The following is a 12,395-nucleotide window of genomic DNA, read 5'->3' as shown; positions in this document are numbered from 1 at the left end:
CCATCTTTGTACATGTCACGCAACGGTTAACCTTCTTGTCTTTTCTTTCCTTGTGGGAGGTGAAGGTCAAAAGAAGTGATGCAGACTTGTTTCCCAAATGCTGTGCCAAGAGTGAATATAGGCCAGGAGCTAATTTGCAGAGCAACAAATAATCAAGTTTAGAGCAACTATCTGAGCACAGAAAGATTCAAGTTCAGTATTATCGTTGCTATCAGACAGCCCTGCCAAGCAGTGCAGGATCTCCCTTAGTACATGTTTCTTTATAACCAGTCTAGCGAAGCCCATCAGCATACTATACACCAAAAGCATTTGTGTCCCTCTGCTATTGGTTATTTAGATCACCTAAAACCCTGACCACACTCTGCTTTTGCTTCTAGACTTTGTCACTAAAAGTAGCAACACTAGGACTGTGGCTACCTGCAAAATTATTTCCTGATCCTTTTAGTGAATAGATTAAAAAAAAATCTCAAATTTGCTGTCAGAAAGGTAGTCCCATAGAAAATTCTGTATTCAATTGTAGACCAAGTCCACCAGGGTTGTGGATGAGGGAGAAGTGGAAGAAAGGAGGGTGAAATTCCTCTGCGTGGTGCATTGGCCGAGTGGGGAGAATGCTAGCCTGGGAGTCAGAAGACTGACTGCCCAGGGCGTGAAGCTCAACGTGCCCCTTACTGGCTGCCTGGCCTTGAGCAAGGCACTTTTTCTCTGCGCCTATTTCCACATAAGTAAACTGCTCTGGCATTAATAACCATCCTGCTTCCCCCACTGGGGCGGGGCAGTCAGCAATTACTCTGCACCTTCTTCCTAAAGAGTCGCCTGCACCGCACCGATAGGTTAGCTAACTAGCCCAGCCACACACCACTCGACCTGGTGCTCTTCCCCCCGAGGCAAGCTTTCTACCCATTATTCTTAGCGACCAGGAAAGGCGTGGTTTTTAAATCGTGAAGGGCAGGGAAGATTTCCGTTTGTTCAGCCTTCGTCACCTGCGCTTGCTTTGGCATGGAGCCAAAACTGTCTCTTTTGTAAGATGAGTTATAAACATAATGTGTGATTTGTAACAGGAAGCTCCCTGTCCTAGAAGTCCTGCTGTATATGGAGCCATAGTTTCCTACATTGAAAACTTCTTGGACTCGGTTGGAATTTCTCTGTCAACTAGCCAGGTAAGTCACATTTCCCCAAGCCTCCACCATACAGTGTTCTTCATTTGGCTAGCCCTGGCATGCTCTGTGCGTCCACCCCATTCATATTCATTTCCATTCGAGACCCAACTCGAAGGGGCTTCTGGGTATTCCGGTGCCCTGTCTGCCTTCAGACCCGTACAGCCTGTTTCCACGGTTTGTCCCTGGTGGCCGGTAAGCGCGCCTGTCCGCCCCGGGACCTATCTTCATCGTCCCGACCCCACGTGACGGCGCCATCGCCTACTCCCTTTTGACCTTCTTCCAGGCCTGCTAGCAAGCAGCAGCCCTGTGGAGACCCCCATCTTCTCCGGCAGCCCTCTGGAGTGTCCTCTGTGTGCCGACCTCCGAGTTACTGAGCGCTTCTCACGGCACAAAAATGGGTTCCTGAGTCAGCAGGGAAAGGAGCAGTGTGAAACGGGGTCACTGTCTGCTACCCACTGGGACAAATAGGTCCTGTACGCAGCGGGCAGGAACACCGGGAGTGGAGCGGAGATCGGTTCAAGGCTAGTAGTAAGAGTACTGTGTGCTGAACACTACAGGTATCTCCCTTGATAATCAGAGCAGCCTAGGGAATCACCTCCTATTATGGTCTCTTTTTTGTTTGAGGAAATTGAGGCAGAGGCTCCTAAGTGACGTGCCAACATCACGGAGCTAGTAGGTGTCTGAAGCCAGATTAGAATTCTTGTCTTCCTGGCTCTAGGCCTAACACTTCGTACAGTGCGCCACCTAGCTGCTTCTTGAAATATATCAAGAATTGGGGGCAGCTGGATGGCTCAGTGGATTGAGAGCCAGGTCTAGAGGTAAGAGGTCCTGGGTTCAAATCTGGCCTCAGACTCTTCCCAGCTGTGTGACCCTGGGCAAGTCACTTAACCCCCATGGCCTAGCCCTTACTACTCTTCTGCCTTGGAGCCGATACACAGTATTGATTCTATGGTGGAAGGTAAGGGTTTTGAAAAATAAATATATCAAGAATTAAAGAAGATACAAGAAGGCACCTTCCTCTTCCCATGTCCTTTCTTTCCCTGTAATCCCCTTCTCTCCCCACCCCCCTCCCATTAGCCCTCTCTCTTTTGCAGAGGTAGGGGTCATTGCCTAGTATGTCAGATTTTTTTAAATTTGTTGATTGATTTTGCTAATCTTTCCACCTCTTTTTAAAAAAAAGAAACTTTGTTATAAGGTGTATCTCTCTGGAAGGGGAAGGATACAGGGCAAACATAGATGATGATAGAACAAAAGATATCAATAAAGTCTATTTTTATAAGAAAGTTTATTAAAAAAACAGTAACTAATGAATTAGATTCAAAATAAGTCTTTGACATTAACAAGCATTCCAAGGACTAGAACTATCCATATTGCTCTCTTTGTGTTTCTTCTTCGTCCTGAGGCACGTGACCTGAATGTTTCTCTCATCTTGAATTTTCTTGTCTGTCTTCCTCTAGTACCTTCACTGCCTCAAACCTTTGGGGGCTTACTCTTAAGGACAAACACCTAAAGGAAAGCAGACTCGGAGGAGGTCGAGAACAGTCGAGAACCTGACCCGTGTAGTCCATTCTTTAGCACTGTTAGTTTGAGCTGTCCAGAGACTCGTGTGTAAAGATAACTTTTCCATCCTCAAAACATGTTGATGCCCACGTGTCCCCGGAATATCAAAGCATTGGGTTCTTGGGAAGAATGTTGCCCTCTGTTGCCCCTAACAGATCATCATAGGCAAGCCTAAGTGCAGCCAGGTAGACTCCTTGTGAGTGGATTTGGTAAAGACCCTTGGTAAGGCCCTGAAAGGAAAGGTCAGGGGCCTGCATTTATTTCTCTGCCATAATGGCCGATGGGAACTCTAGGTTTACAGGTGGAATATGATTTGAAAGCAATGACATTTTTAAAAAGCATACCAGAACTTATACTCTTTCCGTCAACTGATAAATTAAGCACAGACAAAATGTATAACTTTGTGGCCAGTTTGACTTGTTGAGGTGACTTCTCTACAGACAATACCGTCAGTATTATTTCTTGGGATTTTGCTATATGCTGAGTACATTTAAGGAATCTGGGCATAGTCAAGGTTTTTGTGTTTTTATTTTTTTTTAAACCATAACTTGGACACTTTGTTTATGGTTCACATTTTATCACTATTATTTTCTGTTTTGTCTAATTGTTTTTAAAAAGTGAGAGAGAAAGAAAAGCCAAGTCTGCTGTGAGAGCTCACTAAATATTTTGGATGAATGAGTGAAAAGGAATGGAGGGCATTTTACAAAAAATTGTTCATTTTTTTCAAAATCTTTTTCATTATCTTTCTTTTACTCAGAAAACAAAGAAAGACTCAGTGAGGATTGTGACCCCAAGCCTCCTTTATACTTCCTACCACAGCTTTAAGCACCGGTTACATTCTACAGATTTTAAATACTCCATTTGAGTGTCCAGAAGATCCCTGGTGGGTTTTTAAGATCAGACTCCCCTCAAGATGAAACTATGAAAGGACAGGGACACTCCCATGCTGTTTCCTCCTCTTGCCAAACGCAGCTAATTAACCTTTTTTCCCCACTCCTCAAGACTTATCTGGCTCTTAGGCTTATGCCTCTGTAACAAAACAGTTTTCAAACCAAGGAATAAGTAAATTACCAAGGATGATGATAATGATTTATTAAATTAAAACAGTGCTTTAAGCTTTATCACACATTTCTCTAGCAACAAACATTTGAGGTAGAAGATGCCAGCATTATTCTTCTCATTTTACAAATGAGGATACTGAGCCTCAAAGAGGTTAAATTATTTCTATGACATAGAGCCTAAATCTACAGGTTTTAGGGGATTACTTGCATCACATGAGTCTGTGTAATATGACTGCCAAAAATGTAATCTAATCTTAGGCTCTAGGAGAAGAAAAGTTGGGTCCAGAATGAGGTAGGAGGGGATAGATCTCCAGTGTTCTGTTAGACTTCAGTATGAGTGCCTCCCGTTAGAAAGGACCCTGACAAGCCAGTGTGTGTCCAAAGGAAGATCGATCACCAACGTAGTGTCAGGACTGGACACAGAACCATATGAGCATGGAGATGATTAGCTTGGAAAAGAGAAGATTACAGGGGAGCTTGTCGTCTTCAAGCTTTTGATGATTAGTTTTTCTCTCCTTCATATTCTACTTTATTCATCCTATTTGTAATCTCACTCTTTAGTTAATATTCTATTACGTTCATGTACCATAATTAGGTCAGCCATTTGCTGACTGATGGACATCTCCTTTGTTTCCAGTTCTTTTCACTATAATTATTCCTAGTGGAGAAATATTGAAAGCTTTCTCATCAAGATGGGCATGAAGCAAGGATATCCACTGTCATAATTATTATTTTATGTAAAATTAGCAATGTTAATCATAATAATAAAAAAGAGATTAAAGAAATGTTCATTGGCCAAAAGGAGGCAAAATATGTTGGTATTCAATAATTTTTCCCCATTGTTTACTGTCTTTGCTAGATTGATAAGTGAGAAGTGCTGCTTCTGTGCTATTTTCAAATTGAATTTCTCAGATTCATAGTGATTTTGAACTTTTTTCAGGTGGTTAGAGGTTTTTTCAGGTGACAATTTGCATTTCTTCTTTTGAAAACTAGTCACAATTTTGACCACTTGGCTGTCAGAGTGTTGAATATTCAAATCTGTATTTTTTATTCTATTTAGATTTTGTCTATTAGATTTTTGTTAGTTATTTGATATGATTTTTTCATAATTTGTATCTTCAGGTTTGAGCTTCATAGTTTTTAAATTTTCTCTATATTATGGAAATTTTGTGTTTGAGATGGTGTATTTTGCTTTTTAAGATCTTTTCTCTTGTGAGAGTCATGAACTTTTCCTCTATGAATGATTGTAAAAACAATAACCTTCAATATCCCTTGCTCTTCTTGATATATTTATTTTGGTTGCTGGTTTTAGAATTTAGTTTTGTCAGAGTATGGTTTGAGGACAAAGTTTAAGGGGAATTAAGGGTAATAGATATTTGATGGCTAGACAAAAAATTTATAAATAGCTTTGCTACAATTTTGTTCTGATTGCTATCTAAAATACAAATAGTCCATAATCAAGCACTTTCTTTACATAAATGTCTATTACCCAGACAGAAAAATTGCTTACTCTGAGACTAGTCTTTGCATCAACTTTATTGAATCAAGTCAAGAAAATTACTGTTTCTGCGAGCTGTTCATCAGGATGCAGACATAGCTGTCTGTGCTTTTTTATAATGGAATTTTGTCTGTGTTTAGTTTATTTCAGAAAATAAGAACTCGGCTACTCTGCATAGTGTGGTTGATGAACTAGTGCAGTTTCGTTCCAAGGTCCGTCAGTACTCCCTGGCTGCACCAGAAGGCACAAGGACTGCCCCAACTGATCTGTCCAAAGATGCCAAGAAGCTGCAGAAAGAAAAAAGGCAACAGCTGCTATTAGAAAGGGAACCTCTGCTCCAAGCTTGTGATAGCCTCCGGCAGAACCTTGCTGCCTATGGAATCAACATTAAGGTTAGTTAACCTTATGTTTTGTGTAAAATATACTCTATAATTTTCTGAGAAAGAAAAAATGATTTTTTTAAGAGATTTTCCAAAAGGTATAGATTTTTAAATTTTCTATATTGGGATTGGAAGTGTTGCTACTTGTGTGTGTTAAACTTTGGGTTCATTGGACAGAAAGGATTTATGTCTTTTAGCAGTTCTTTTTAAAAGGAGTATTTGAGTTATGGCTATCTTTCAGTAGTTTTTAAAATGCCTTTCTTTAAGGAGTCCCTTGAGACTGAAGGCACTAAAGTTCCTACCAGGAAAAATTATAAAAGGCCCATAAGGTCCCTTCTGGATCTCTTTTTGAATTTTAGTTAGAATATTGCCATTAAAATTCTTGTGTAAAAAAGGTAGCTTTTTTAATGCCTTTTTCTATTTTTAATTTTTATTTGTAGGATAGGAACAATATTTCTACATGGGAACTACTGGAACCAGGAACAGAGGAGCAGAAAGCCAGGAAATGAAATGGATTTGATGAAATGTGTTTTTTCATGAATATATGATTCAAGGTTTATTATTGGAAGAGTAAAACTTTATATTAAAGTTTTCCTCTGCTGTTAAATCAACATTAAAACTAAAATTTAAACTTGGAGAATTTATTTCATTTCTATTCAGTGAGCTTAAGAACTTTCCACATTTGTCAGCCATATAATACCACTTCTAACGTCTTTGTTTGCATTGTGGATCATGTTCAATTTAGTTAAAAAGAAGGACTAAGCCTGTGGTTTTATTGGTAAAGAGAACTCCCAGATGAAGAAATGCCTCCTAACAGTGTCGGCTGCACATTTTCTGTTATCTCAAGGAAAATGAAAACTGCTTCAGGCACTGAGAAGTTTTGTGACTTGCCCAAGGCACACAGCCAAGATGCTGTTACCTGAGCCTTCTTAGCCTTGAGGCCAGTTTTGTATCTGCTCTGTCACACCTCCTCTTCAATTAGTTAAAGAATAAAAATAAAACTATTAAATGCAAGCAAATGAATGCATAAGGATTTCAGGATACGCTGGTAGATGAGGGAGGTGGGCCAGTATTCTCCAGTTATAGATGAAGGGGCTCTGTCAGGAGAGTTGCCCACATTTACTGTGTTGATCTTGCCAGCCCTGGAGCCCAGCCCTCAGCCACACCACAGGCCATCCAGTCCGGCTAACAGGGCAGTTGGAAAACGGAGCTATTTGGATTGGGCCCAGCCTTTAGAATGGACAAGGTGGTGGGACTGGTGTGCTTCAAAATGAAGCTTTCAGTTGTGGATTTCTCCTCACCGAGTGACTTGACAGCAGTGCCATGACAGGGTGAGGTCAGAGTAGAACCCTGGGAAACCAAAGCGTTTTCCCTCCGGTGTTCAATGCATGGTTGTTAACAGTCTTTGAACTTGGTGTGCAAATAGTTCAAAGGTGACATGGCCCCAGGAACCATTTTGTTTCAGTTAAAGTTTTTTCCAATCAGCAAAAATCCATCTTTTTTCTTCTCCCACCCCAAATTTGAGAAAGAAGAAACAAAGCCCCTGTTAAAACATATATTGTCAAGCAAAGAAAATGTCTTCATTGGCCATTCTCTCTCTCTCTCTCTCTCACACACACACACACACACACACACACACACACACACACACACATTCTGCATACCAAGTCTTTCCTTTTCCAGGAGGTAGGGAGCAAGCTTCATCATGACTTCTCTGGAATTATGGTCAAGTCATGATGTTGATCAGAGTTCTCAAGTTCTCAAGTCCTCCAAAGTTGTTTGTCTACGTATTACTATCGTATAAATTGTTCGGCTCTGCTCACTTCTCTCTCAATTCATTCAAGTCTTTCCATGTTTTCCCTGAAATGATGCTCTTCGTTATTTCCATCACATTTATGTACATAGCTTGTTCAGCTAAAACCCAAAATGTCCCAATGGGCATTCTCTCCGTTTCCAATTCTTTGCTATAAAAAGCTACTCTATTTTCATGCATCCTTAGGAGTTTATTTTGCTTAGGTCTATGAAAGGAAAATGGTTCCATTGTCTTTATATTACTGATTACAGAGTGAACTCACAATTTTTTAGATAAGTAACTATAGGGTGTGGAAAGAGACCCAGTTAGTAAACGAACTGTGTGTAAGATGTCAATTATTAGAATAGGAACCATCTTAGGATATAGTCTGGGATTTAGATTATAGCAACGAGATAAACGAAGCGTTTCTGTTGGAAGAATGAGACCTGTAGGTGTGTGCCGCTCTCTAGGGAAGCTGAAACCCCTGCAGAGGGAGCTGGGCTCAGCGGGGAGCGGAGGGGACAGCTGGTGCGGCACCTCTAAACACTGATGCGCGCAGGAGACAGCCTGGTACTGAACGCCGAGGACCCGTAGTGATGCTCCAGACCCTCGTTACCAGGCGCCATTGCATGTTCTGCCGGGTTCATGGCTTGTGCTCCCTGGCGCTCAAAACCCCACAAAGCAGAACATCCCAAACGGAATGGTGAGATCTCCAATTAGATGCTGCACCGTTAAAGTTTGGGTCTTCAGCCCAGAGTCACGGTCTGCAGATTTCTTTCTGTCTTGGAATCCCTCCCTTAACGCTCCTCCCATTCCCTCCCTTCCCGCCCCCCTCACTGCTTTATGAGACAACTGCTTTATCCATTGGTTCATGTTCTGCCCTTCACCAGCTCAGGTGAGAGTCACGTTCCAGCGAGGTCTTCTCCCATCTCATTCTCATGGAGCCATCATCAGCCCTTCCCTGTCCTGTAAACCTCAAAATTCCTCAGACTTATAAATGTTGGAATTTTCACCATTGGGATATTTCATACTTGGAAAATTTCTTACTGATAGTCTATTGGAATGGGAACCCCATTGGCATGGGAGGTTCCTCCTCCTCCCTTCTTAAGATTACTTTAGGACAGAAACCTTTTGCTGAACAATGGAAAGGACTTTGACCTATGCTTAAGCATAGAACAGGAATTTCTTTGAATCATGATTGATTTTAGAATTGATACAATGGAGATACTTGGAATCAATCTCCACCCTATTCAGTCCTAACAGGATTTGAGTAAGGGCTGCAGCCTAGATCAAAATTTAATTATTTGAATCTCTACCCTACTCAGGTTAACAGGATTTAGAAAGGGCTGTAGCAAAGGAGCAAAGATTTAATCATTTGAAAATATGACCTTCAACAGACATGTGCAAAAGCCAGAAACCTCTGGGCGGTCCTGGGTTAAGCTAGAGCCTCCATTGGCACAGGGAAATTGATGAACAGTGATTGGTAGATGGGAGAACTGAGAGGAGGAACTTGGATGGTTTCCTTAAAGATAGGAGGGTCTGGAGACTTGAGGGGGGTTGAGGAGTTTGGTCAGGGTGATTGCGGTGGACTCGGAGAAGCTTGCGCTGAAGGAAGCTGAAGGTGGGGGCCTCTGAGACTGTTTCTCCATTTTGGTCACGTGAGTGATAGGGACTGATCTCTTTTCTTTGCCCCAGCTATCTAAGGGCTTGGGCCTTTTGGCCCAGCTTAAACAGAAGGGGTATTTAAGCCCTATTCCTTTCTCTCCCTTTTTTCTCTCTCTCTATCTCTAATTCCTTTCTTCCTCCTATTGTAATTAAACTCCAAAAAAGGCTGACAGCTGACTTGAGTTTTCATTTAGGAATTACATAGCTGAATTCCTTGGCGACCTTAAATTAATATATATCAGTCTTTTAAAGTGATTCCCTTGTCACAGTCCTCAGACTCCCTCTGCGGTCCCTGGCGTTGGCACGGCTCTGAGGAAGCGCGGATCATCCCCCATGTTGAATACATTTGTTTTTGTTTGGCCCTTAGGAGTGTTCCTGTTCTTTTCATGCCTGTCTCGACTGCGTGTGCGCTGCAGCTTCTATTCCTCTGTAGGTTTCAGACAAGGCTGGTAGCTAGGGCTGAGGCACTCGGTCACCGCCTGCTTCCAAAGCTCGCTCAGTGCTTGGTGCAGAATCCCGGATCTGCTCCTGCCCACGCTGGAACGCCGCACCTCGCGCAGGTCTCCTCTTCAGGCCTGTCCAGATCTACGACTAGGATGCAGCGTGAGCAGTAGAGCTGCCCGCCTGTACAGGACACATCCGTACCGGACCTGCGATCTCTCTGCTCTGGGGCGTACGTGGCCTTTCTTGATTGTCGATCGCCAGGATGGGCATCTTTTTTTTTTTAAACATTATTTTATTTGGTCATTTCCAAACATTATTCATTGGAAACAAAGATCATTTTCTTTTCCTCCCCGCCCCCCAACCTCTCCCATAGCTGACGCACAATTCCACTGGGTATCACATGTCTCCTTGATTTGAAGCCATTTCCCTGTTGTTGGTATCTGCACCAGAGTGTTCATTTAGAGTCTCCTCAGTCATTTCCCCTACGCCCCTGTAGTCAAGCAGTTGCTTTTCATCGGTGTTTTTACTCCCACAGTTTGTCCTCTGCTTGTGGATTGTGTTTTTTTTTCTCCTAGATCCCTGCAGATTGTTCAGGGACATTGCATTGACACTAATGGAGAAGTCCATCACCTTCGATTGTACCACAATGTATCAGTCTCTATGTACAATGTTCTCCTGGTTCTGCGCCTCTCGCTCTGCATCACTTCCTGGAGGTCGTTCCAGTCTCCATGGAATTCCTCCACTTTATTATTCCTTTTAGCACAATAGTATTCCATCACCAACATATACCACAGTTTGTTCAGCCATTCCCCAATTGAAGGGCATCCCCTCGTTTTCCAATTTTTGGCCACCACAAAGAGCCCAGCTATGAATATTTTTGTACAAGTCTCTTTCCTTATTATCTCTTTGGGGTACAAACCCAGCAGTGCTATGGCTGGATCAAAGGGCAGACAGTCTTTTATCACCCTTTGGGCATAGTTCCAAATTGCCCTCCAGAATGGTTGGATCAGTTCACAGCTCCACCAGCAATGAATTAATGTCCCCACTTTGCCACATCCCCTCCAGCATTCATTACTTTCCTTTGATGTCATGTTAGCCAATCTGCTAGGTGTGAGGTGATACCTCAGAGTTGTTTTGATTTGCATCTCTCTGATTATAATAAGGGATTTAGAACACTTCTTCATGTGCTTATTAATAGTTTTGATTTCTTTGGCTGAGAACTGCCTGTTCATGTCCCTTGCCCATTTATCAATTGGAGAATGGCTTGCTTTTTTGTACAATTGATTTAGCTCTTTGTAAATTTGAGTAATTAGACCTTTGTCAGAGGTTTTTATGAAGATCATTTCCCAATTGGTTGCTACCCTTCTGATTTTAGTTACATTGTTTTGTTCGTACAAAAACTTTTTACTTTGATGTAGTCAAAATTATTTATTTTACATTTTGTGACTCTTTCTAAGTCTTGCTTGGTTTTAAAATCTTTCCCTTCCCAAAGGTCTGACATGTATACTATTCTGTGCTCACCTAATTTACTTATAGTTTCCTTCTTTATGTTCCAAGTCATTCACCCATTCTGTGTTTATCTTGGTGTAGGGTGGGAGGTGTTGATCCAAACCTAATCTCTCCCATACTGTCTTCCAAGTTTCCCAGCAGTTTTTATCAAATAGTGGATTTTTGTCCCAAAAGCTGGGGACTTTGGGTTTGTCAAATACTGACTTGCTGAGGTCATTTAAGCCAAGTCTATTCCACTGATCCTCCTTTCTGTCTCTTAGCCAGTACCAAATTGTTTTGATGACCACTGTTTTATAGTATAGTTTGAGATCTGGGACTGCAAGTCCTCCTTCCTTTGCATTTTTTCCATGATTTCTCTGGATATCGTTGATCTTTTGTTTTGCCAAATGAACTTAGTTATGGCTTTTTCTAATTCAGTAAAGAAGTGTTTTGGTAGTTCAATGGGTATGACACTAAATAGGTAAATAACTTTGGATAGAATGGTCATTTTTATTATGTTAGCTCGTCCTACCCATGAGCAATGAATGTTTTTCCAATTGTTTAGATCTAGTTTTAGCTGTGTGGAGAGTGTTTTGTAGTTGTGTTTGTCTCGGCAGATAGATTCCTAAATATTTTATATTGTCTAGGGTGATTTTAAATGGAATTTCTCCTTCTAATTCTTGCTGCTGAAATGGGTTAGAGATATATAGAAATGCTGATGACTTATGTGGGTTTATTTTGTATCCTGCAACTTTGCTAAAGTTGTTGATTATTTCGATTAGCTTTTTGGAAGATTCCCTAGGATTCTTTAAGTAAATCATTATATCATCCGTAAAGAGTGACAGCTTGGTCTCCTCATTGCCAATTTTAATACCTTCAATTGCTTTTTCTTCTCTAATTGCTACTGAGAGTGTTTCTAGTACAATGTTAAATAATAGAGGTGATAATGGGCATCCTTGTTTCACTCCTGATCTTATTGGGAATGCATCTAGTTTATCCCCATTGCAGATGATCTTTGCTGATGGGTTTAGATATATACTGTTTATTATTTTTGGGAACGACCCTTCTATTCCTATACTTTCTAGTGTTTTCAATAGGAATGGGTGTTGTATTTTATCAAAGGCTTTTTCTGCATCTATTGAGATAATCATGTGATTTTTGTCAGTTTGCTTGTTAATATGTGGGTGGTTTTCCTAATATTGAACCATCCTTGCATTCCTGGTATGAATTCTGCCTGGTCATAGTGGATGACCCTTGTGATGACTTGCTGGATTCTTTTTGCTAGTATCCTATTTAAGATTTTTGCATCTATATTCATTAGGGAGATTGGTCTATAGTTTTCTTTCTCTG

General features: G+C 41.3%; 1 protein-coding gene across 9 annotated transcripts in view; it reads left to right on the top strand.

The window, feature by feature from the left end:
* The window catches only part of CARS2 (cysteinyl-tRNA synthetase 2, mitochondrial), a 104,147-nt gene extending 97,854 nt beyond the window's left edge, over positions 1 to 6,293 (top strand). For all 9 annotated transcript variants that reach the window (XM_056807944.1, XM_056807942.1, XM_056807946.1 and 6 more), the window contains 3 exons: positions 1,059 to 1,157; positions 5,417 to 5,668; positions 6,097 to 6,293. In XM_056807944.1, coding sequence (XP_056663922.1) covers positions 1,059 to 1,157; positions 5,417 to 5,668; positions 6,097 to 6,165 — 420 coding nt within the window. In that variant the 3' untranslated portion in view covers positions 6,166 to 6,293. The remainder of the gene's footprint in view (positions 1 to 1,058; positions 1,158 to 5,416; positions 5,669 to 6,096) is intronic.
* Positions 6,294 to 12,395: the final 6,102 nt, after the last annotated feature.

The sequence above is a fragment of the Monodelphis domestica genome, chromosome 8, assembly GCF_027887165.1.
Source record: "Monodelphis domestica isolate mMonDom1 chromosome 8, mMonDom1.pri, whole genome shotgun sequence".
In the NCBI taxonomy this organism is placed as follows: Eukaryota; Metazoa; Chordata; class Mammalia; order Didelphimorphia; family Didelphidae; genus Monodelphis; species Monodelphis domestica.
The sequence above is the reverse complement of the archived record's forward strand: the minus strand, read 5'-3'. Positions and strand labels throughout refer to the sequence as shown.